Consider the following 27,172-nt stretch of genomic DNA (forward strand, 5'->3'; position numbering starts at 1 on the left):
AAAAAAATTGCAGTATTTCCTTCAAATTTTAATAATTATAAAGCTTGCATTTGATATAGCCCATTGTCAAAATGTCACAGGATTTACTGTAGAAAGTAGAGATTGTGTATTTTGTAGTCAAATGCGGCAGCCAAGTTGTGAACAGGAAAGTCTCATCAACAGTCAAGGAGTGAATGACCAATTTCACCAATTTCAGTGGTTAGACCACTCGCTTTGCAAAGTGAGAGACCCGAGTTCAATCCCAGGCGGGTCAGGGCCAAACCTTGGGCAAGTTTCCTTACTCCACAGATCTAATAATAATCCCTCCAAAAAAACAAAACAATAATAAATTGGTCATTTTCAATCCATATGACTGTTTGTGGGACATTGCTGTGCGCAATTGGCCCACAAATATACAGTCAATTCACTTTACAGTGTGTAAAGCGATTTGGGACGTCCTCCCGACGTGAAAAGCGCTATATCAAATGCAAGGATTATTATTATTATTATTATCTGAGGGACTGTTGTCTAGGACACTGGGAGAAACTCCCTTCTCTTTTCGAATAGTGCCGTGGGATCTTTATGTGTCCACCTGAACAGGCAGATGGTTTACAAGAGGCAGCAAGTTTACAAGATTGCAACTGAGGTTTGGATGAGGAAGCCACTCTGACCCAATTGATCCCATCTTTTGTTTGATGTACCGCGATGATATCATTGTTTTTCCGTCGACAGCTATTTTTGACCATGGGCATGCATCGTGAGACATCAAACGTTCTTTCGTTTGTAAATATTTTATGATGAGATGCAACCTTTGATTTCAGCACTTATTCGAGGCCAGTTTAGAACACAGAACCTTTAGCTTTGCACACACATCCTTCAAACTTGGTACGGTTTAATTATTTTATTCTGCACCAGCTGTGCCCTTGTGTATTGGACCTGGGAAACAAAATCATATTTTACACCATAATTTTCCCGCAATTTCCTAATTGGGGGGAGTCGGGACAAGGAAGACAAAGGAGAAAATGGGGTAGAGGACAGGGGATGATGGGTTAAAGAGGAGTTAATGATGCAAAACAAATGGGGGGATTGCAACAAAGCAGGGAATAGAGGTGTTAATACTGAAGAACAAAGAGGGGGGAAAGATTGCAACAAAACACGCAGTTCCTTACACCCTTATAATGTAGCGTTATCACATCAAAACATCTCAAAACACTTCACAATATTATTAAGTGTAGTAACTGTATTTTTAGGTACATGTGTCAGCCATTTTGTTTACAGCAATGCCCCATAACTATGAACGAACAGTTTTATCTGGCAGATTGTTGGGACACTGTTTTCTCTTTTGAAATAATGCGAAGGAATCTTTAGCGTTCACCTGCGCAGGCAGACAGACAGGAACTCTATTTTAACATCTCATTGAAAAGACAGCCCCTTCAATACTCCTGTGCCCCTCAGGCACTGAAGGGAGGGTTGGCCTAGATGTGAAATTGGTTATTCAATTGATCGCTCACAAAATATAGTCAATTCACTTTACAGTATTTTCTGTGAAGCACTTTGAGATGTCTCAACGATGTGATAAGGAGCTATATCAAATGCAAGGATTATTATTATTATAACAGCAACATATCACATTTACCCGACGCCTTTCACTTCGGGAGGGTGTCCCAAGGTGCTGGACAGTCAGGGATTTAGACCGGAGCTGGGGGTTGGGATCAGGAGGGGTGGAGGGCAGGGAGGTAGGAGGGTGACCAAAGATGAGGTTGAAGAGAAGCGTCTTGAGACATGCCTTGAAGGAGTCAGGGATGGGAGCAAGACAAGGGAATTGTGGGATGGAGATCCAAAGGGTCAAACAGAGAGGCTGAAGGCCCGACAGCTGATGGTGGGGTGGGCCGGGCTGGGCCGGAGCCTGCAGAGCAGAGGGAGCGGACGGGTCGATATGGGGTTAGCAGGTCACGCAAGTGGGAAGGAGCAAAGCCGTGAAGGGCTTTGAAGCCGAGGACGAGGATTTTGAACTTTAGCCTCTGGGGGATGAGACAGAGGGAGCCCTGGTCTCAGATGGACAAATTGGTAATTTGTCACGTTGACCAAGGCGCTTTCTGTGCCGTGGGCAGCAAGGAAACCCGACTGAAGGGGTTTGTAGAGGGGTAGAAAGCAGCGAAGCTGGGAAGCAATGACTCATTCCAGGACCTTGGAAAGGAAGGTTGGAGATGGGGTAAATAATTTGAGAGCAGGGATGTGCCCAGGGAAAGTGTTTTGGGGATGGGGGTGATGACGGCCATTTTTAAGGGGGTGGGAATGGTGCCAGTGGACAAGGAGAGGTTGATGATATCTATGAGTAGCGGAGCAAGGAGGTGGAGCTGGGAGGTAAGGAGAGGGGTAGGGATGGAGTCGAGGGAGCAGGCAGTGGGTTTCATATGGGTCACAATGGTGAGAGAGGAAAGGGAAACACGTTTGAAGGTGTGGACAGAGGGATGGGTCGTGGACGGAGTGTGAGGGGGAGGTGGGGAGGGGGTAGCATTTGGAGGGGTAGAGGCAGCTGAGCGGAGCCCCTCTATTTTGGTCTTGAGGAGGTCCAGCAGCGGGAAAGCTTATCAGTGGCAAGCTGTGCGGTTTTAGCTGGATAAGACTCGAGCAGTTACCCCAACGCACATTCTGGGGTCCCCAAGCCTTGGCTCTTGCCAACTTGTGCCTAATACTCTCCTGAATTAGGTAAGCAGGATGTGTCCTTCCAGGCAGAGAGTGCGCTTTCCATTCCAACAATCAATCCCTGGGATTTCCATGTGTCGATGGAATTCTCAGCTTGGTTTGGAGACTCTTAACCACGGTGATGGTTTTCAGCACGTGTCAGACACCCAACTGACCAAAAAAGGAACTATACTGCGCCCTTGATAATTCAGATTGACGTAACAGTTAGTAAATATTGTTCCAAATTTTGCACTTTTAAGATCCAAGGAGTCAAAGGCTGGTATTTTCAATTGATGTTATCTTGTCATCCTTTCCAGGAAAAAAAATGCCCATTATTAAGCAGTGCGAAAGGGGACATATGAGACGTATCCAAGCATAGCATAGATTTTCCAGACATCTCAAAGCACTTTAAGACGTGTAGAAGACGCGATAAGGTGTTATATGAAATGCAAGTATGACTATGATGATATTGTTATTTTTCTTTTATATCAGATTGTATATCAGTATTTTCCTAACAGTTCAAACTACAACTTCTATTGCTATTAAGCTAATTCTATATTTTCGAGTTGTTTAAAATCTCCTTTGGAGACTTGTGCTGTTTGTTACAAACAGAACCATTTGCCTGTTTCATTGATCCAATCACTGGTTTCATTCGGCTGACTGAATGTGCGATTCCAATTAAATCTTAAAAAACTTCGAAAATTACAAAACGTTTCATAATAAAATGCCAATTGTGTATGCAACCCAGCACACTGTAAGCATGTTGATCAGGCAATGGGTGAATGGGAGCGTGATGAATCAAGGTCTGATGTTGTATGAAAATGTTCTGAATCCTGAGTCTGTCTGAAATGCAATGCAAAGATTCATCTTTAGTACTCTTCACCGCTGATATTTCTGATCTGAGAGTCCACTAGAGAAGGTCACCAAAATAATTTGCCATATATATATATATATATCATTGCTTCCTGGAACATTTTATAGATACAAATTGCCAATCTGACCCTTTCCCCTTGTAAATTACAAGAACTAACTTTATAAAATAAACTTAAAAATCCAACAGTATCACGGCTGTGTGCTTATGTCTTGGCAGAGCTCTCTAGCGGCAAGAATAACATCTTTGAAACTAATATTTTAGCTCAAGGAATATATTTTAGTGGACCTTGGTGGAACATGGAATAACATTCCTCCACATCAAGGTTCTGTGGCTTACACCAACACTGCTTAAAAGATGTGGAAAGGTGTATTTAATCCTTCATGTTGTAACATTTGTCACTTCCGCTAACACTCTCCCACTTTATAGAGGTCCTATTGCAAACTTCAGTCAAGGCAGTTTTATAATGATTTTTGCAATTGACATAGCACCTTATCACATTGTTGAAATGTCTCAAAGCGCTCCACAGGATATACTATAAAGTGTAGTGATGCGTTTTGTAGCAGAGGTTTTGTTAGTGTGCGGTAAGAAGGGCCTGTGTTAAGGCTATTCCCAGTTTATTTCCTTACATTGCAAGACGATCTGAGATCTGCCACATTTCCAGTCAGACTGGGTTTTCAAACATTTAAGACAAACCAGGTGACAAATTCCAGGGGAGGCGAGTTAAATAGGTTAAGAAATAATTGGATGGAACTTTTTTACAATAACTCTAATTGACTGAGGTACAAGTTACCAGCGGAAGCCATTCAAGTCAACTGTATAAATGGGTTCAAGAGGCAAAGAGATGAGTGTCTAAGGGGAAAGGAATTGAGCGATATCACAGGATGATGGTTAAAAGAGATATAAATCGAAGAAAGGGCTTATTTGGTCTAACGACGTTTACAGTTCATAGGCCCCTATGCATTACGGAGTAGCTGTTGAGATAATTATTGCATTTGATACAGCTCCTTATCATCTTGTCGAGGCATTTCCAGGCGCTTCACAAGATTGCATTGAGGAGCGGAGTGTAGTGACTGTATTGTGGAGGTGAACCGAGCAGCGTCCTGCAACCAGTCGTTACGTCAATGACCAATTTTTTTCCAGGGTAGGTGGGTAACTTGCTCTTAAGGCCTTTATTGGTGCCACATCTTAAGACTGCAGACAACTGCAGCGTGGCTTGATGTACGGCCGCCCTCCCGCCCTCCCTCCCCCTCGCTGAGGTGGTGCCCTCTGGCTTTGGCAATCTCCAGGAAAGGGCCTGAGATTGGAAACAAAGGGCCATGTTGTTGTGTGTGTGTGTGTGTGTGTGTGGGGGGGGGAGAGGGAGGGAGGGAGGGAGAAGAGGGAAAGGAAACAAAAAAGACCTTAGGCAAACACAAACCATGCACCACAATGCTGACATGCCACACACACACACACACACACAATTCCCTTCTACAGCTCAAACTCTTCAGTGTCTTCCTCAACCATTGAAACCCGCTGCCTTTGCCCAAGCACTCGGTGCATTTCCCTGGTCAGATAATATTTCAGATCTAACTCCAGATAACTGCTAATTCGTGGAAATGCCAGGACTTGGGTTTCTTTCTGTGAGACAGCACAGGCTGATTGGAGGTGGGGAGGGAGGAGGAGGAGGAGGGGGGGAGGGGGGTTGAAGAGGGAAACATCTTGAAAAAAATAAAACCGAGTTCTCCTTTCGTGCTGCCCTTACGGCAAACAATTTAAAATGGAAGACACACACACACGTTTCCTGCACACTTGGCTTCCCCCTCTGTACTTGGTGCCTTCCACATGAATCATTGGGCCCGGACTGCTCTGCAAATGAGATCCACATTGAGCAACTGCCAATCAATCCTGAACCAGAAGTACTATTTCAAATACACACCATCCAATCACACTGGTGAATGAGATCAGAAACAGTTCCACCCCCCAATTCCACCCCCCCCCCCACCCCACCACCACCCCCCCCCACCCTTTCTGTCTCTCTCTCTCCCCCACAAAATCGTGAAGTCCTTTATGCAATTTCATGCCCAGTTCGATGCTTTCTCTCTGCAACAAAAAAAAAGCCATTGCAATGGTCACCATGTGAAGGAAGGAGCGCAAGGCGGGAGGGGGGTGGGAGGGAAGAGGGTGGAAAATGGGGAGGGGGGGGGGCAAAACGTCTCCTTTTTTTAAAAAACACCCAAGAAAAAGAGATCTATTGAGACGCTTCTGCTGAGCTGAAATGTGCTTTTTTGTGTGTGTGTGTGTGTGTGTCTCATTCCGTCAAACACAAAGAACATCCACCGGATGCTAATGTAACAAGGGATTATATAAAAAAAACTGCTCAGCTCCACCCCCACCCACACCACACCCCCCCCCGTCAGTTTTCAAACACGGATGCCTATATTTTAACATGTCTTACCAGGGTTTACCCTCCCAAATCCCCCCCCATCCACACCCCACCCCCCACCCCAGACCCCAATCCCTTTCAGACCCAGAATCTTAGAATCACTTAAAAAATAGGGGGTGGAAGTGCCTCTCCTATTTCCCCCAACGAGAGAAAAAAAATATTTGCAATGGAACATCAGAAAACGCTCAATTTTTTTTTCGAGGGGGGGGGGGGGGTGGGGGGTGGGGAAGAGCAGAGAGAGAAAAAAAAACAGAAGTGCGGAAAAAAATCCACGAGTTTAATCTGAAATAAATAAACGAACCTTCCAACTACCACCCTTCAAACCGATTTATTTTAGCTGCCGATTGGATTGCTAGCCAGCGATTCTGTATTTTTTTTTAAAAGACTTCTGACACTATAGATAAACCTCATTTAGTCCTCCAAAAAAATATATATGTAGATATAGATATATATAAAAAAAATGTATATTAAAAAAAAGGGAGTACAGAATTTTGCGAGCAAAATTTTTTTTAAAACCGGTCCGGGTCCTCGAGTCAGATTGCCCTATACCAAGTGAGACAAGAAGCGGAAAAAAAGGTAAATTCAATGTATTTTATTGTGAAAAAGTATACAATTACCCCTGATGGGCATTACCGGAATACGTTATGTAGCTTCACTGCCACTAAATGCGTACATATCAAATACTCCTGTCCTTCCCGCCCCCCTTACAAATGTCGCAGACGATTCAGGACCGCTGGCTCTCCCTCTCCCTCCCTCCCTCTCCCCCTCTCTCTCAGCAGCTGCCTGGGTACAGATCGAGACACATTCCCCCCCCACCCCCTCTCTCTCTCACTCTCTCTCTCCGCCCCCCCCCCCCTCCCCACCCCCACCCCTCTCTCCCGCCCTCACTTTTTTTTTAAACTAAACTCTCGCTCGGGACACTAAAACGCATATCCTCCAAAGTCTCTGCTTCTGCTCCTATTGCTCAGACCGTAATCTGCCCTGTAGGGTCCGGCTGCGTATTTCTCTGTGTTGCTCCTTCCCCTCATGGGGCCATAGCTGGACGCCTGTGGTGAGTAGCTGCCAAAGTTAAAGCTCTCCGGCAAATTTCCACCATCGTAGCCGTCTTCGCCATAGCTCCCGAAGCTATAGTCCCCGACCCGGTCGCCGTAGCCCCCCCTCTCCCCGTAGCCCCCTCTATCCCCGTAGCCCCGCTCGCCATAACTGCCCCGATCGTCGTAGCTGCCCCGGTCGCCATAACTTCCTCGGTCGCCGTAGCCCCGCTCGCCATAACTTGCCCGATCGCCGTAGGCTCGGTCGCCATAGCTCCCTCTATCCCCGTAGGCTCGGTCGCCGTAGGCTCTGTCGCCGTAGCTGCCCCCGGAGAAGGAGCGGTCCCGCCTCGGGTTCCCGCCGCTGCCGTAGCCGTAGACGTCCCCGCGGTTGCCGCCGTTGTAGTAACCGCCGTCGCCGCCATGTCGCGGGGAGTCGTCCATCCTCCCGCCATAGTTGCGGCCGTTCCTCTGGCTGAAGCTGCCGGCTCGGGCACGGGATCTGCCGCCGCCCCCCCCGCCGCCGCCGCCGCCGCCGCCCTGCATCTCCTCCTTGGACAGACCTTTCTTCACCTCACACCGGTAGCCATTGATCACGTGGTACTTCCGTATCACCGCCTTGTCCACCGAGTCGTGATCCTCAAAGTACACAAAGGCGAAGCCGCGTTTCTTGCCGGTGTCGCGGTCGCAGATCACATCCACTTTCTCAATCGTCCCGTAGTCCGAGAAGTAGATCTGCAAATCGTTCTCGTCGATCTTGTCTTTGATTCCGCCCACGAAGATCTTCTTCACCTTGAGGTTGAAGCCCGGTTTGTTGGAGTCTTCCCGGGGCACCGCTCGCTTCAGGTCCACGGTGCGGCCGTCCAGCACGTGAGGCCTAGCGGCCATGGCGGCGTCGGCCTCGCTGGGCGACGAGTAGGTGACGAAGCCGAAGCCGCGGGGCCGCTTGGTCAGGGTGTCCTGAACCACCACACAGTCGGTGAGCGACCCCCATTGCTCAAAATGGCTTCTCAGGCTGCCCTCGGCCGTCTCGAAGCTCAGGCCGCCGACGAATAGCTTACAGAGCTGCTCCCTCGCCATGTTGCCGCCGCTCTCACTCCGCACTGCAGGAGACTGACTGGCTGCTAATGAGGGGGGGCCACACGCCGCGCTCCCATTGGCCCGGCCCTGGCTGCCAGGCAACAGGCCCCGCCCCCTCCTCGCCTCCCACCCACCCCCGCGGGGGGGCTCCCGGCCTGGCGCATGCGCTCTCGCTCCTTTTGTCCTGTTCGGGCAGCGGCGGCAACAACAGCGGCGGATCAATGCTCAGCGCTCGCGGCCTCCAATCCCCCCCTCTCCCTCCCTCCCTCCCTCTCTCCTCTCCCCCCCTCTCCCTCTCTCCCCCCCTCCTCCCTCCCTCTCTCCTCTCCCCCCCTCTCCCCCCCTCCTCCCTCCCTCCTCTCTCCTCTCCCCCTCTCTCTTCCTCCCTCTCTCCTCTCCCCCCTCCTCTCTCCCCTCCCTCTTTCTCTCCCCTCCCTCTTCTCTCCCCTCCCTCTTTCTCTCCCCTCCCTCCCTCTTTCTCTCCCCTCCCTCCCTCCTTCTCTCCCCTCCCTCCCTCCCTCTTTCTCTCCCCTCCCTCCCTCCCTCTTTCTCTCCCCTCCCTCCCTCCCTCTTTCTCTCCCCTCCCTCCCTCCCTCTTTCTCTCCCCTCCCTCCCTCTTTCTCTCCCCTCTTTCTCTCCCTCTTTCTCTCCCCTCCCTCCCCCCCCTCCTTCTCTCCCCTCCCTCCCCCCCCCTCCTTCTCTCCCCTCCCTCCCTCTTTCTCTCCCCTCCCTCCCTCTTTCTCTCCCCTCCCTCCCTCCTTCTCTCCCCTCCCTCCCTCCTTCTCTCCCCTCCCTCCCTCCCTTCTCTCCCCTCCCCTCCCTCCCCTCTTTCTCTCCCCTCCCTCCCTCCTTCTCTCCCCTCCCTCCCTCTTTCTCTCCCCTCCCTCCCTCTTCTCTCCCCTCCCTCCCTCTTTCTCTCCCCTCCCCTCCCTCTTTCTCTCCCCTCCCTCCCTCCTTTCTCTCCCCTCCCTCCCTCCTTCTCTCCCCACTCCCTCCCTCCCTCCTTCTCTCCCCACGCCCTCCCTCCTTCTCTCCCCTCCCTCCCCCCCTCTTTCTCTCCCCTCCCTCCCCCCCTCTTTCTCTCCCCTCCCTCCCCCCCCTCTTTCTCTCCCCTCCCTCCCTCCCTCTTTCTCTCCCCTCCCTCCCTCCAGCACCACAGTTTGGCAATCCTCAAACGCGAGAGGTAGCGAGTCTGCCCCACGCAGATGGGTTATTGCAACACCCCCCCCCCCCCCCCACCGATAAAAAAAATATTAATTTTGACCGGTTTTTTAAAAAGCATATTACACACATATTATAACTCATTCAACAATGCAACGAAAATCACAGACAGACAGACAAGAGACACACACACAGAGAGAAGAGCTTGAGCACAAATGGATCTCCCTCCCTTTTTCCTCCCAACATGATTCTTTGTGTGAGCTTTCCTGTGATCGATTTCTTTTCTCCCTCTCCCTCTCTCTCTCTCACTGGGGCTTTTGTTGATTCCATGTTTTCTTTCCACTCTAATGTACACTTTTTTCCCCCCCCAATGTATGTATCTATATATATATATATATTTTTTGTTTAAAAAAATCTGATTTACAAGGAAGCTAATGACCAGATTGCATTTAATACGTTGCAAATCTGCGGCTGATGTGTGTGTGTGTGTGTATATAGGTGTGGATAAATATATAAATAAGTGTTTAGGGGGTGTGTGTGTGTGGGGGGGGGGGGAGGGTTGGAAATGAAATTGCTCCTGCAAACGTATTGTGCAATTGTATTTTTTTTGCCCCACCCAGGGCAGGGGGGGAAAAAAATATTCACCCGGTTAATACTGTAGGCAAATGTTTTGCTGTTGCTGCTGCTGGAAGGCGAGCAGAGCGGCATTGGGTTTCAGCAATGGTGGTGGTGGTGGTGATGAGCTGATTCTCTGTGCTGTGCAAAATCATTTAGTTTCTCAATTGCCTCTTTGCACTTTCCAGATACCGTTCCCTCCACAGAAAAGGTTACACAATCCCTGTGGGTGGGGGTGTGTGTGTGGGTGGGGGTGTGTGTGGGTGGGGGTGTGTGTGGGTGGGGGTGTGGGTGGGGGGGTGTGTGGGTGGGGGTGTGGGTGGGGGTGTGTGGGTGTGTGTGGGGGTGGGGGTGTGGGTGGGGGGGTGTGTGGGTGTGTGTGTGGGTGGGGGTGTGTGGGTGGGGGGGTGTGTGTGGGTGGGGGGGTGTGTGTGGGTGGGGGTGTGTGTGGGTGTGTGTGTGTGGGTGTAACAATCACACTGTAAATCAAACCTTTTTCACCCCCTTTCTCCCCCCCACCCCATTTTACACTTTTTTTAAAATTGATATCATTTACAAATAAAATAATATAGTGGCCTCATGTACACACACATATATATATATCTATATGTATATATCTGTGTGTGTAACCAGCCCTGAAGCACACGCTGTGACGCTGGAGGGAGGAAGCCGTGTGTGAATCTCGCCCCTGTATGGCCCGACCCGGTGTATCTCGGGTTAGTTGCAGCTCATGGCGATACGGTGTTGGCTCTTTGTACTGCTGTGGGTTTTGCAGGATCAGATCCCTGCGCTTTCCCTCTCTTCCCACCCCTCAAACAGACCCTCCTTTTCAGCTGCTCCCCCCCCCCTCTCCCCCCAAATCTGGCCCGAGCTGTTACTGTAAAATCCCATTCCTCATTTACCATCACATTCTGCGTCTGAGCTGTGTGTGTGTGTGTGTGTGTCTTGGAAAACTATTTTATCCTCTGACCTACCCCTTTGGGAAGCACTGGGGCTTTTCCCAAACTGTAATGTCAAATATTTCTATCTAAACAAAGTGCGAGCGCAAATAATTTGAGGACTGGTCAAAATCCCACCCCCCAATATATTAATGTGGCATTTAATCCAAAATAAAAAAAATTAATCCGGGAGTAGGATATCAGTTGAGTTCATTGTCATTCGAATCGATAATGCCATTACTTCACAAAGGCAAGGAATTTCTCCTGCAGAGGTGTGAGATGAGGTAACCCACCCCACCCATCTTTTGTTCCAGCTCAAAAAATATTCTCCTATATACCGAAAATCCCAAACAAATAGGTTCAATTGTTATTGGGGGGGGAAATCGCACTCCCATTAATTCTCAGATTTTTCCTATCTCGTGTGGAGACATCCTCTCTATCTTAAGGATCCCTAAGTTCTCATTTCAGCGTTTAATTAATTTGCCCATTCTGCTGGGCAGTAAAGTCATTCCACCCTTTCCCAAAAATGTGATATGAAGTCATTGGCATTTCACAACAGAAGGTGCTCACAGTAATAATCTTGTAATGGACACTGAGTCCAGAGGCAAGACGGATTCACTGCTGATTGTTCAGAGCATTTTGCCTGTTTTGCCAACATTATTAACCATAGGTTGGCTTAGCCACAGTCTGCCACTCGTTTTACAACAACAACAAGATTCCATTTATAGAGCGCCTTTCACGTCGGGAGGACGTCCCGAGGCGCTGGACAGTTGGGTCAGGACCCGAGCATTGGGGGGAAATGGTCAGGGTGAGGGAAGGGAGCGAGGAGGGGGTAGAGAGTCGAGAGGGGAGCTGAAGGCTCGGTCAAAGAGAAGTCACAAGTCAATTAAGGAAGTCCAACGATGCACCCGTTTGGCTAAACTCATGCCATGTAATGAGATCCTCAGCAGTTTTAGTGAACTCCTACAGATTACTAGGCTAAGATCAGGTGCACATTTGAGAACTTCAGGTTTCAGTCAAACATCATCTCTCAGCATGTCCATTAATCAATCAATAGGCTAGAAAATACTCTAGAAATATACTCTTTAAAAAGCCAGGAAATTTAGTCCATAAAAAACTAATTGGGGGGGACCTTCAGTTTTTAATGTCTTGACATTTGACAGCTCAAAGTGCTGGAATTTCCTTCAGTATTTATGGTCACCTATTTTTCTGGTTATGTGTCCAACCAAAAAAAAGCTATCAAATTGCACTATCCAGATGAGAGAGCAGTTTATCTGTAAGAGACACAATCATTTAATAAGATAGATATATTCCTTATAACTAGAGCTTTGCTTCAATAGCGTTCTCACAATGCAGCTGTGTGACAATTACCTGAGACAGATATTCCCTTATAAGGATGCAGGTCTTGAGATCAAGAGTCTGAATAAGAGACAGTAGCCTGAACACAACCTGAGAACTTCCAGATAAAATAAATTAAAGCCAGCAAACTCCTTAGCTTGTGCCTATTGCTAAGTCACCTTGAAATAGGCCCACACAAGAGAGGCCAAAGCTTAGTGCAAGTACAATGGAAGATGAACATACAAGCAAATCTAAATACAGCTGGGTGTGAGGAAAAAGAGAATACAGCAATAGTATTTGATATAGCGCCTTATCATGCTTCACAGAATATATTGTAAAGTGGATTGACTGTGAGCGAAACGCGACAGCCAATTGCGCACAGCAGTGTCCCACAAACGGTGGCAGATTGAGTAGACAGAGATGGATTATTACCCCCAGAAAGTGATCCGCCAATCGACTAACAATCGGGTTCCGACTTACTGTTCGGTAAACAGAGGCGTGTGGAATAAGGAAACTCGCCTAAGTTTTCGCATTTAGATAATCACGACTATAAAAAAATAAAGGCAATTATATGGATAAATAGATGGCTATAATGGTCTGAAGGAGGAACAAGATTTTTTTTAAAAAGTGTTAAGAAAAAAGATCAGGGATAAAAGAAAACCTATATATTTTAGACAAAATTGGATCAAAAATAAGAAAAATGGCTCAAAAAAGATCTTGAATTGAAATTAAGAGGTATGAGAAGAATGGAAACTTAAGCAGTTTACAGGACAAGGGGAAAAATTTTAAATGTTCTTTCTCCCCTCCAGAAACCGTGCCCAATTTTCTCCTCATCCACTTGTGAACAAGTAATTTAAAGGAAATAAAGAAATTGAGCCAAAGCGTAATAATGAACTGCGAATGTTCTGTAAAACATTCCAATTGTCTGTATCTGAAGAAGGGGAAGGGAGAAGAATGTTGTTCTGAGTCGTCAAACCTGTTTTTCCATCGAGTCCTTACCTGCAATTACAGGTTTATTTGACACTGTAATATCTTCAGTCGTCTTCATTTTCTATCCCAAAGTGTTTTCAACTTACTCTCTTAAAAGTTGGTGGGAATATAGAAGCAACAACAACAACAAGATTTCATTTATAGAGCGCCTTTCACGTCGGGAGGACGTCCCAAGGCACTGGACAGTTGGGTCGGGACCCGAGCAGGGGGGAAATGGTCAGGGTGAGGGGAGGGAGCGAGGAGGGGGAAATGGTCAGGGTGAGGAGAGGGAAGGGAGCGAGGAGGGGGTAGAGAGTCGAGAGGGGAGCTGAAGGTATGGTCGAAGAGAAAGGTCTTGAGACCGGCCTTGAAGGAGGAAAGGGAGGAAGCGGCGAAGGCACTGGGGGATGGCGTTCCAGAGCCTCGGGGCTGAGAGCCCGACCACCGATGGTAGGGCGGTTGGGGCGGGGGATGTGGAGCAGACCGGAGCCAGAGGAACGGAGGGTACGGGCAGGTACGTAGGAGGATAGTAGGTCGGAGAGGTAGGAGGGAGCGAGGCCGTGAATGGCCTTGTAGGTGAGGATGAGGATCTTGATTTCGAAGCATAACTAATTATACAGTAAAAGCATCCCTCTAACCAGATGTTCTCAAGTATGTTGGGCTGCAAGGTATGTTGAATACCATCCAAGCCTATGTGGTTATAAACTAGGAAAAACTGTATTATATATTACTCTTTTTTAAAAACTAACGTTTCCAAAATGTTAACTGTTAATTGCAGCAAGAAACTTTGACATTTTGTGAACCAACAGCTTTGGACCAGGTTTATCTGCAATTTAGCAGCACACATTGGAATAACAGTAGGTCCCTGAGCAAGGATGATACAGTAATTTATAAAGATCCTATATTTTTCATTGCTTATTAAATTTACTATATCTGTTGCTGGCATAATTCGTGAGACAAGAATTTGTTTTTAAATTAATAGTATTTTTTAGGGTATAAGGTACTATGTACAGCGGTTTCTTCAATTTGGTTAGGGCATGGTTTAGCCAACACTGACCATGAAAATAGATTTCGAAGCAGATAGGTTGGTTGAAGATGCCGTTCCCTCACCATGTATAAAAATAAACCTGGTTATGTTTTAAAGGACTGAAGGCTGGAATGTCCTATGCCAAGCTTGCTTGGTGTATGTACTGCTATTCACTTCACCCTAATATCTTGAGCATTTCCTTACATTTGATTAGTTTGTAAAAAATCACCTTTATAAAGCCTCGATGTCCAAACCATAATCCAATATTTGGATCTCAGGTTGGAATGGATGTTGAAGATTTATCCACACCTCACGTAGAGACAAGTACTTTGTCTGTAGGACTTTATCTTTTTAAAATGAGGAAGAAGACATCGCCAACCAAGCAAGGCCTTTAGAATTGCTAGTAAATTTATCACAAAGTTCATATGATGAATTGGATAGTTGGATGATTCTGCTTGTGTAATGGCTAGATCGATCAGGAAGCTCCACAGAAAGTTGGGAACCAATCTACAGTCAATGTGAAGGGACAATTACGCATCTTCAGGGCAGATCCAGCAGCAGAGATCCAGCCTTCACAGGGCTTTAAAATTGCTTCATTTGACATTCGAGGGAAAACGGACTCCTTTTCCCCTTTGCTGATTTCATTCAATTCCATGCAACTTTCAGTGTGTCACCAGCCATTAAAACGTCTGAATATTCTTCAAATAATTTGCAGTTGGTTTAAACTTTTAGTCCTCACTGTTTCTTCGTTCGGCTTATTTACATAGAATACCTAACACCCAATCTCAAGGTCAAGCTACACCACAAAAGGTCAAGATTGCACAATCAGATTCTGCAGTCAAAATGTCCTCAAAGTAACAATAATGTAATACATTTCAAAATACTTCTATGGTTACACTGTCTTTTCACGCTTGGATGAAATCCAAGGCAGATAGATGGAAAAGGTCTCTGTCACCTGTTGTATGTTAAGTGTCTGGTAGTCTCAACCCTGTTACAATAGGTATGGATCTGCAATACAGAATTGGTCATAAATTGGCCAAGTCACTCAGAGGCTGGTCCAGGGTAGTGGGAAAAATAGTTCCACAACAGTTAACCACTTCCAAGGTGCTAACAATATTGTTGGGAGGGTCTCACTCAAAGCTTTACACTGCATATGCACAAGCTAGGTTTGACTTGCTTATTGATCCCAGTGACCTAAAGAAACATCTTCGTTTCTCATACCAACATCCACATTGAGCACCGAAAAAAAAACATTAAAATTACTTCATTTAGGTCTATTGTTAAGACACTAATATTTTTCAAATATTCCTTAAAAGTTCAAAAAATAGCAAAAAAAATAAAGGGCATCAAGGTGTCCAACTTAAACTATAGCAGCGACTTGTTGCTCAGTTCAAAATAACATCTCTTGTGAAATCTGTGATTAGCCTTGATGGCTCAATGGGTGAATGCACCACTTGGGTCGCTAACCGGATAGGCTTCAGGTTTTTGCTAAACTGGAACCACGAGGGTTCCAGATGGCAGGGGAAAATTGTCAAAAAGGTCACGGTCAATGGTGGAGCCAAAAAGCAAGCTAGAGATGGTGAAGTGGAAGGAATGGTATCACAACAAATTATAGAGTAGTGGGGCAAGGCCATGGAGATGGGAACAAAGTTGATCCCCTGGAAATAGAGCTGACGAGAATGCAGGTAATAAGTTTTGTACAGAAATGTATCTCATCTGCAAAACAGTTGGGGCTTATCAGACCTGAAGTGTTGGTACCCAGATAGAAAAGTAGAGGATTCCAATACCCAGGTAGCCATAACACCAGGTAAAGTTTGGCATTCAAGAAAGGAGGAAGCAACAGGGAGTCAAAATATTTGATTGGCACAAAGAACCTGGAATACAAATATATATAGGACACGACATTGTGAAACCAATATCTTCTACAAAAGACATGATTTTTCTTTAATAAACAAATCTAGCAACAAGTTGTTAGGATGCAGAAAACAATTTGAAGATATTCCTGCTGCTACACAATTCAATTGGAAAAGGGAAATTTAGTGACATGTAGCATAAGTTTGGTGAGCTTTACACCTCAGCTCCGAGCCCTGAAACCATTCAGTTCCATGTAATGAAAATGGCAGATGTCACAAAAATCCTATGGAACAATTAATTACAGCTTCCATCATAGCAGTTTTTACATCTTATTATATTGCTACAAAAGGAGCTAGCTGAAGACAGTAAAAAAGAAATTGTATATCCATTTTGTATTTGTTTTTTCTTAGCCAAAAGAATGGTGGTGAGGGTATAAAGAGACGAACAAAATAATTTTTTAAAAATCACTGAATGGATGAGCCATAATTGACTTTGCAACCTGGCAGCCTATGATATTCCTGTTGGCAGCAATACATTGATTTGAATGTGCAACAGGCAAGATCTGTATGAATTCCTATGCCAATGACAGTACTTAACATTTGTCACATTGCCTTGTATGTGGCAGCAAAAGCTCTTAACAATGTTGATGATAGATACACATGTACAGCACTTTTAAAGGCAAAGAGGTCCAGAAGTTAGCTTTAGCATTGTGGAAATTCCATATTGATTTTAAGAAAACTCTTTGCTCTCTACTTTTTGCTTACAATTTGCAGTTAACAATCAAATGTGTAATAGCACAGAACATGGCAGCATCTTTATATAGCCTAGGCTGTCCAAACGGTGGTCCAATTTCATCTACTTCCCCCTCCACCCGCACCTGTTTCATCTGGCCCACCCGATCCCTCCATAACTCATAAATGTTGTTATGTTTCTAGAAGCAGAACAAAAATATTGCATATGCGGTACACAGGTTTCTCAAATAGGGCATCCGGCCCTCAGGAGCCAAACGGTTGGACCACCCCTAGCTTACGCCAAAGGAACGGGCTATTTTAGGTCAAATATAAGACATTTTCACAAATGCCTATTTCACAATACATTGGATGCAGCAAAATAAGAGAAGATGTATGTCTTGGTTTCATTCTCTGAATGTGAATTGAAGCAAGCAGAATCAAAACATCATTACACCGCGTCCAAGGCAAAAGCAACGATGCAGTTCAGGATATCTAACCCAATGCACCATTCACTTACCTTAAATGCCCGTGCTTGCCACCCAAATTCAATCAGATTTTAACAGGATCAATTTGGAAGCATCTGCAGCTGAGAGTTCATCTTCACCCTGTTAATTTAGATAAAATGCCACAGCGTGAGCAACTTGCTTCAGTCTGTCCCAGTTCAGCAATTGAAACCTCTAGTAAAAAAATACCCACAATGTATTTCTTCCCTAATCAAACTTTGGCGAGTCCATAAACCCATGTCTGTGATTAATAATGAGTTACTACCAGAATTAGTTTGTGGCAGTAGCTCAATGGATTTCTTAAATATATTGAGGATACTTAGTCCACCATCAACAACAACTTACATTTGTATTGCCCCCCTCCCTGCAGTATAGCGTCCCAGAACGCTTCATGCACATCAGTGCAAATATATTGCGCATAAAATGCAAATATACTAAAACCATATATTGCCTAGAGTATCAAGGTTTGGAATGTGATAAATGCTTTGGTGTCCCAAAAAATGCACTTCACAGCCATTTGTGCATCTACTACACTCAAGCAGTTAGTCAGAAAGAAAAAATCTGTTTTTAATCAAAATTAAAATCTGAACATGAAGCCCTCTTATTTTTCTGTCAAACCTTAAAATATTCTTAGTCAAAAAGGGCCAAGCATAGCATATTAGGCTTTACAGAATTCAAACTAATTTAAACAATGCCCTTTTACTACAGCTTTGTGTATTTATACCAAGCAGTTAACTTTTACACATATCCCAGTAACACAACATACTGAAAATAACTCACTTTATCCTCTTTGCACATGAAGCCCCACTGCAAGTATTTAGGCTACAGGAGGCAACAATGGCAGATAGTGTAGTACTTCCATATCTGCAGTTGCTTTTTCTGCATACCATTGTCATTTTTCTATCAGTGTCCTTGATCATTTTCCTGCAAACATCCGCAAATGAAAACACACCAAGAAAAATTATGGGAAAACAAACACAAAATATCCATGCAAATTCAATCGATAGAAAAATACAATCTCAGTGTATCCAAAAGACTTCAGTTCCGCTTCTGGGCAACACTCAAGCAGCATCAAAGTTAGAAGCACGAGAGAGACATCCTCAACTCCAGAAAGAGAGAAGCCCCCAAATCATTGAAAATGGATGCCCCCTCCCAACACGTTTAGTAAAAATCTCCTGTGGTTTTCGAAATCTAGATTGTTGCAAATCTGAACAGACCAAGGTTGTGAACATCAGATGAAGACTGAGGTTCTTTTTTTCCTTTGCTTGCTCAATAGGTATAATAATAATCCTTGCATTTGATATAGCGCTTTTTACGTCTTCTAGACGTCTCAAAGCGCTTCACAGAATATGCTGTAAAGTGAATCGACTGTATATTTGTGGGCGAAACTCGGCAGCCAATTGCGCACAGCAGTGTCCCACAAACAGCCGTGGATTGAAAATGACCAATTTTATTATTTTTTTGGTATATACCATATAAACCGGGAACACTGGATAACATTATGTCAAGTTATGAGGCGTGAACAATTGGCCTCAGAGTCCCCGACCGAGCGAGGGATGAGGAAAAAAGGTCCAAACTTCCTGCTGAAAAATGTGCCTGTGGATATTGGATGAGGAAAGGATGTGTCTTAATGGTAATTATAGTTGTCACAAGGCTGATTAAGCCTATTCAACTTGACATACCATAATTAACATCAGTTATGGTCCAACACAAATATCGGTTTCTTGACTGCTAAAGGTTGAAAGAATCAGTTTTTAATGTGTTTCACACTATTCTGAGTGAAAACATTTTACAGGCTATAACAGTTAAGACAGCAGTTCCACTCATACCACTGTGGCCCATCTCCACCCACATGAACATTACACCGCCAGTCGCACAAAATACACTTGGAAGAAATAAACGGTAATTAGCATCTTAGGAGCAAAACAGCAAGAAAAACAGTACAAATGGAAATCTGCATTTCACATGCCAGGTGGGACCTACCACTCCAATACGACTGCGAGGAAATAACTTGGGACGAACTCAATGAAACCGGTTAGACACTGCATGGACTTTTAAAGAAAAGAGACGAGAACATTACAAGCTCATTAGGGGGTGCAAGGGTACGGGCAAGACTTACCGCCGGGACGTATTTTTTTCTCTCTTTTTAAAACAAAAAAAAACAGAAAAGGAGAGGCGCATCCACAGCCCATTCATAAGAGACTACAGACGAAGACAAATTCAATGTAGTTTATTGAGAAAAAAAAGTTAAAACAGTATACAACAATTTCCTTGGAATACATTTGCCACACATCAATTTGTGCACATATCAAATACATCTTCCCCCCCACCCCCCCCACCCCCTCCCCAACCTCCCCACCCCCTCCCCACAGAAAATAAAAACCTAAAACGCATATCCTCCAAAGTCTCTGCTTCTGCTCCTATTGCTCAGACCGTAATCTGCCCTGTAGGGTCCGGCTGCGTATTTCTCTGTGTTGCTCCTTCCCCTCATGGGGCCATAGCTGGACGCCTGTGGTGAGTAGCTGCCAAAGTTACCAATGCTCTCAGAGAAACTGCCGCCGTCGTAGCCGTCTTCGCCATAGCTCCCGAAGCTATAGTCCCCGACCCGGTCGCCGTAGCCCCCCCTCTCCCCGTAGCCCCGCTCGGCGTAACCCGCTCTATCCCCGTAGCCCCGCTCGGCGTAACTCGGTCTGTCGCCGTAGCCCCGCTCGCCATAGCTACCTCGGTCCCCGTAGGCTCGGTCGCCGTAGGCTCTGTCGCCGTAGCTGCCCCCGGAGAAGGAGCGGTCCCGCCTCGGGTTCCCGCCGCTGCCGTAGCCGTAGACGTCCCCGCGGTTGCCGCCGTTGTAGTAACCGCCGTCGCCGCCATGTCGCGGGGAGTCGTCCATCCTCCCGCCATAGTTGCGGCCGTTCCTCTGGCTGAAGCTGCCGGCTCGGGCACGGGATCTGCCGCCGCCCCCCCCGCCGCCGCCGCCGCCGCCGCCCTGCATCTCCTCCTTGGACAGACCTTTCTTCACCTCACACCGGTAGCCTTTAATCATGTGGAATTTCCGTATCACCGCCTTGTCCACCGAGTCGTGATCCTCAAAGTACACAAAGGCGAAGCCGCGTTTCTTGCCGGTGTCGCGGTCGCAGATCACATCCACTTTCTCAATCGTCCCGTAGTCCGAGAAGTAGATCTGCAAATCGTTCTCGTCGATCTTGTTCTTCACACCGCCGACAAAGATCTTCTTCACCTTGAGGTTGAAGCCCGGTTTGTTGGAGTCTTCCCGGGGCACCGCTCGCTTCAGGTCCACGGTGCGGCCGTCCAGCACGTGAGGCCTAGCGGCCATGGCGGCGTCGGCCTCGCTGGGCGACGAGTAGGTGACGAAGCCGAAGCCGCGGGGCCGCTTGGTCAGGGTGTCCTGAACCACCACACAGTCGGTGAGCGACCCCCATTGCTCAAAATGGCTTCTCAGGCTGCCCTCGGCCGTCTCGAAGCTCAGGCCGCCGACGAATAGCTTACAGAGCTGCTCCCTCGCCATGTTGCCGCCGCTCTCACTCCGCACTGCAGGAGACTGACTGGCTGCTAATGAGGGGGGGCCACACGCCGCGCTCCCATTGGCCCGGCCCCGGCTGCCAGGCAACAGGCCCCGCCCCCTCCGCCCCGCTCCCGCCTCCTGCACTCGGCCTCGCGCATGCGCTCTCGCTCCTTTTGTCCGGTTTTGTGCGGCGGCGGCGGATCGATGCTCAGCGCTCGCGCGCGCTCCCTCTCCGCCCCGCCCCCCTCCCCGTCATCACTACGCCTCGCCCCGCCCCCTCCCCACGCCCCTCCCCCTTCCCCCCCCACACACACCATCCGGATGTGAATGACCAACTTTTACATTTAATAATAATGACAATAATACTAATTATAATAATAATGATGATGATAATGACAATAATAATGATAATAGTAATCATAATAATGATAATAATAATGATATTAATGATAATAATAATGATGATAATAATTATAATGATAATAATAATAATGATGATAATAATGATAATAATGATAATAATAATGATAATAATGATAATAATGATAATGATGATAATGATAATAATGATAATAATAATAATGATGATGATGATGATGATAATGATAATAATTATAATAATGATAATAATAATAATGATGATGATGATTATGATGGTAATAATAAAGATAATAATGATGATAATAATGATGATAATGATAATAATAATAATGATGATAATAATGATAGTGATCATAATAATGATAATAATAATGATGATAATAATGATGATGATAATGATAATAATAATAATGATAATAATGATAGTGATCATAATAATGATAATAATAATGATGATAATAATGATGATGATGATGATAATGATGATAATAATACTGATAATGATAATAATAATAATTCTTGCATTTGATACAGCAGTTTCCCCAACACACAGTCTGGGGTACAAGCATCAGCGCTTGCCAACCTATGTTTAATAATCTCTGGAATTAGGGTAATAATAATTGTTGCATTTGTTACAGCGCCTTATCAGGTCTTCGAGACGTCTCAAAGTGCTTCACGGGATACACCATAAAGTATAGTGACTGTATATTTTTTGGGACAAACGTTGCAGCCCATTGCTCACGGCAGCGTCCCCACCAACAATCGTGGTTTGAGTGAGCAAAACACATTCTACCTTCAAAACCCCAAATACTGCAGGTGCCAGAAATCTGAAACAAAAACAGAAGTCGCTGGGAACACTCAGCCGGTCAGGCAGCTTCTGTGGAGAAAATCTATGCTCCATCTATGGAGCATTCTCCTAAGATGCTGCCTGACCTGCTGAGTCTTCCCAGAGACTTCTGTTTTTTGTTACACATTCTACCTTCTTTAGCAATCTCATCACCATTTACCGGTAATGAGAAGGAAAAGCTTACCTGTTACCGAAGCATTAATGTGGCTGTCGGAAGCCGACAAGCTGGAAGGACAGTGTTTAAGCCAAGTATGGATAGAGTTTAATGTACAGAAAATTAAGCCTATGTTTTATCTGACAGCTATTTTATTGATTCCTTTCCCCTGATCTCACATGTTTTGTCTAGGAGTCATTTAAATGTTTGCAATTAGATAGCATACTTCACAGATATGAGAAGACAAACCCTTGTGTGGCTTTAAGCTACTGGAGTTCAAGAGCTTATAGATATTATCTTAAGTCCACAAACTGGATTGAACCTTTTACAGTTATTGTTCACGTCATATGCAGTAAAGATCTCACAGGCTAGAAAGCAAGGAATTGTGTGTGCATTTATCATAATAATCCTTGCATCTGATATGGTGCCTATTTCGCATTGTTAAAATAAATTTACTGTGAAGTGCAGTGACTTTGTTGTCAAACAAAAGACATTTTGTCCATCTGTGACCAGGGCTCCCTCTGTCTCCTCGTCCTCCAGGTAGAACTTTAAGATTTGAATGACACACAATGCATTTAAAAAAAGTTGAGCCTTTTCCTTTTGTGTCGAACATATTTTAGCAGCATTTAATTGAATTAAAAATAACTCAAACTTGCATGGAATAGGTACTATTATTAGTAATGAGACTCTGGTCCTTGGTTCAATCAATTACTTGCCAGGGTGCACTCCCTGGGGTGCTCTTATCACCCCAAATGGCCCCAAATTATTATTATCTATTGGCAAGGATTATTATTATCTGAATTTCAAACATTCACCTACCATTGCCAAGATTGCCTTCTTCTAACTCAAACTTTATTACTATTTGTGCTTGTACCTTACCACCACTGTTGTAGAAACCCTGATCCATGCCGTTTGTAATCGATGTAATCAAAATTAAGAGCCGGGTGTTTCTCCAGAGCACTGGCCAACAATCCCCAATAAATTTGGTCACTTACCTCACAGCTATTTGTGGGACAATGCTGTGGGCAAATTGGCTGCTGCCTCCGCATATAAATACACAGCTCCTGCACTTCATAGCAAAATCCTGTGATGCGCTTTTAGGCGTCTTGACAATGTGATAAGGCATTAACCAAATGCAAGGATTATTATACACAATTATAAATAATAATGTCCCTTATATAAAGCCCACAATTCCAGGTGATTTGATTACTTGTACTCTGTCTTGTACTCTTGCAATTGTACTAGATTGCATTTTACAACATCGGATTGGATCTCTGCCACGTATAAACCCACTCTAATAAGTGATCTGTGTCCTCTTGCCCTTTTCTACATTCTTTTACCCTGTAAGTTGATATCAGGAAGCCTAGAAATTGTCAGTTGCTAAATTAACAATATAGATATGATAACAATAGAGGTTCCACCATAGGTGGTTGGGCCATTAAAGGAAGTGGCTGGAGGAAGGCAGCAAATTGGATGTTTTTTTGGCCAGCCAGGTGTCTGACGCTTGTGGAAACCCATCACCGTTGCTTGAGAGTCTCCAAACCAAACTGAGAATTCCATTCATCCCACCGACACATGGAAATCCCAGAGATAGATTGTTGGAATGAGCTCTCTCTCTCTCTCTCTCCCTGGAGGGACGCCTTCTGCTTACCTAATTGAGGAAAGTCTTAGGCCCAGATTGGTAAGAGCCAAGGCTTGGGGACCCCAGAGTGTGCGTTGGGATAATTGCTGGAGTCTAACCAGTTAAAACCGTACGGTTTACCATTTATCCCTACCCGTCAGGGCTTTGGTTTGCATGGTTAACAGAAGCTGTGTGGGAGGATTCCCTGCCCCCAGTGACTGATCCTGAAAATGAGCCAAGCTGCCATCACTGTCATCAGGAGGACCATGAAATTGGATGTTGAGTGGAGGAAATGCAAGATCTAGAACTGGGAATTTGCTGCAAACCCATTTCTGGCAGCTCAGATTTGACCTAATCCAAGGTTTTAACGTGTCATTGAATGCTATATGACCATTAAATGGTGAAGATCACAACTGTCATTGCATTTCCAGGCTCAGCACAGTGAAACAGTTCAATTCCAGATCATAGGAGAGGGGCTTGAGAGTGACATAGTAATAATAATAATAATAATCCTTGCATTTGATATAGCGCCTTATCACGTCTTTGAGACGTCTCAAAGCGCTTCACAGAATATACTGTAAAGTGAATTGACTGTAGCAAAGTGCGAAGGAGTGAAGGGATTTTGTATGTGGAGATGAGGATATTGTGTGGGTTGTTTTTCTGGGGTTTAAATGGAGATGAAGGTTCCAGCCTGGGGTTCCGGCAGTGACCAGTGACACAGGAAGTCCAGAGATTGGTCAGTGAAAAGTTCCAAAGACCTCGTTCTTCCTTTTGTAATTCACTCGTCATTGTCACACATCTATATTTTAAAAGAAAACGTATTTATGATTTTAATTGGAGTTTGTGCCTTGTGGGGCTGGGTGTGGTTTCCTGGGGTTTACACGCGACAGTTTTTAATGTAATTCTAACGTGTGTTTCCAATGTGGGACTGGGCAGCGAGTCCATGAGACATCTCCAAGAGAGATGATCCCACTTATTTAATCAGAGGACTGTACGTAAAAGGTGGGATTGGCAGATCTGCCAAGATCTAATAAACTGGTGGAACAGGCTGGCTGGGCTGAATGGCCTCCCCCTGTTCCTGTTTTCCCGCGTTCCTGCATGGAATAATGATAATAATAATCCTTGCATTTGATACAGCGCCTTATCACGTCTTCGAGGCATCTCAAAGTGCATCACAGATTACACTGTAAAGTGAATTGACTGTATATTTTGTGGGCGAAACGCGGCAGCCAATTGTGAATGGCAGTGACTCCACAAACAGTCGTGAATTGAGTCACCAATTTTTTTTGCAGGAATCATGAACCATTTGTGGTTATTGCACAACATTCAAATCCAAGGATCACACGCACAAATCATTCTGTTCATATTCAAAGTATTAGGCCTTCATCAAGTACAAAACTTCATTTGTATATTGTAAAATTCAGAATATTGTAGCAAGAATTACAGTCTTTTAAGCTTGATGGCTTTCGCCCCAAATACAGTTTCCATGAAATACCATTGCAAATTTTTCCGAAATATTGCAACGCCAAACCCACACATTTTTCATTGTGCTGATTGAGTTAAATTTATTTTGTAATATTGTTTAAAGACTATTACAGTATTGCATTTCCAAACTCCTCTGAGGATAATTGACTGTGGCTGGGTTGAGAAGCATGAGATATCAACTCAGATTCCTTAACTCAGTGCTTTTCTAGGATGGAGATGGAATGGGATGTATGTCAATAATAATAATAATTATTTAGAAGATGTGAAAAGCGCTATATCAAATGCAAGGATTATTATTATTTATTATTATAATCCTTGCATTTGATAGCACCTTATCACATCTTCGAGACGTCTCAAAGCGCTTCACAGAATATACTGTAAAGTGAATTGACTGTATATTTTATGGGCGAAACACGGCAGCCAATTGCACACAACAGCGTCCCCACAAAGAGTGGTGAATTGAATGAGCAAATTATTATTTTAAAAACTTTTTGTTAAGGGTTTATTAACTCCCGGAAAAGCGATCCACCAATCAATTAATAACCAAGTTCCTACTTACTGCTTGGTAAACAGAGGCGTGTGGAGTAAGGAAACTTGCCTAATGTTTTTGCCCTTTCTGGGAATTGAACCCAGGTCCTCTCCCTTGTAATATGACTTAAAAGCCTACTATTGCATTTCCAAACCCCACTGAGGAGGATAATTGAATGTGGTTGGGATGAGAAGCATGAGATGTTAAATCAGATTCCTTAACTCAGTGTTTTTCTAAGATGGAGATGGAATGGGATGTTTGTTAATGCGGTCTTTTTATTGAAGATCACATCGACTTAACCTGTATTTGATTACCTCTGCCGTTGCAAATGATAAAGGATAATTTTATTTAAAAGAGAAATGACGCTTTCTAATTTTCCCTAAAGCTTCTCCCTTTTAGATCTTTTCCTCTGTTGGTGGGACGGCAGGAAGGTAATGTCCGCCCGGCCTCTGCTCGAGCTGCCGGGGAATGCTGTGTGCAAATTGGCTGCTGCGTACACAATTACTACAGCTGTGCAGTATATTTGTTAGGTCAAGATATCAAGGGATACAGAGCAATTGGAGTTGAGGTACAGATCAGCCATGATCTTATAGAATGGCGGAACAGGGGCTCTGTTTCAATGTCTCTATGTTTCTTTGCTACAGTAAATTTTCCAAAGCGTCCTGACATGAAAGGCGCTCAATCAAATGTAAGGATTATTTGCTATTGTTGCTTTTTCCTTTTAAAGACATTCTTCTCCACCCAATTTCATGTTTGTACCTGATCTCAGTGTTGTAACGTTTGGTGAGCAATTGGATCAGCCAGTCCCACAGGTGAGAATGTTCCCTGTTTGCTTTTCAATGTCAAAGTTGACATAGTCAAGTTCCGTGACCTGCCCTCTGATATCCTTTTTGGAAGTGAGCATCTATTTGAATTACTGACGATGAAAATGTCGAGTTGAAATTTTTCTGGATCCGAAGATTAACAAAGTGAACACCAAAAATTGCCTCTAGTTAAGCTTACAAGAAGCTAACCATCTCAAGCTCAGAAGTAGAACGCTGAACAGACAGTTTAGAATTGACTAATGGTGAATACGTGGAGCTGTTTGCCCAGCAAAAGCCAATTTTAAGAGTAAATGACCCGGGTTTATGATGGTGTATGGATAGGGAGATATGGGAGAGCGAGAGAGAGCAATGCAACCGGGAAACTGGACCAGCATTTAGTTTTGTATGATCCTTCTCAGACTCTCACTGTGTTATGTTGCTGGTTTAAGTTCTTTCTGCCACTATGTTCCTTCCAATCTGTTCCGTTCAGTAATCATTGACTTAAAATGTCGCAGATTTCAGGACGTGAACACAAGGTGGCGATGCAGCCTCATGACTGGTTTCCCGTTGCTCTATCGAACGATCCGTGACAGTCTGGAGAACAAAGAGAAAGTTTGTATGG

General features: G+C 44.9%; 1 protein-coding gene across 1 annotated transcript; it reads right to left on the reverse strand.

Annotated features, from left to right (window-relative positions):
- Positions 1–6,831: 6,831 nt before the first annotated feature.
- Positions 6,832–20,787, reverse strand: LOC103183753 (heterogeneous nuclear ribonucleoprotein A0-like). The gene is made up of 2 exons (XM_042339959.1): positions 20,437–20,787; positions 6,832–7,777 (listed from the first exon to the last, which is right to left on the reverse strand). Exons 1-2 carry the CDS (start codon positions 20,731–20,733, stop codon positions 6,884–6,886), a joined length of 1,191 nt encoding a protein of 396 aa, XP_042195893.1. The 5' UTR covers positions 20,734–20,787; the 3' UTR covers positions 6,832–6,883.
- Between the last annotated feature and the right edge of the window lie 6,385 nt (positions 20,788–27,172).

This window comes from Callorhinchus milii, unplaced genomic scaffold, assembly GCF_018977255.1.
Source record: "Callorhinchus milii isolate IMCB2004 unplaced genomic scaffold, IMCB_Cmil_1.0 Scaffold13, whole genome shotgun sequence".
In the NCBI taxonomy this organism is placed as follows: domain Eukaryota; kingdom Metazoa; phylum Chordata; class Chondrichthyes; order Chimaeriformes; family Callorhinchidae; genus Callorhinchus; species Callorhinchus milii.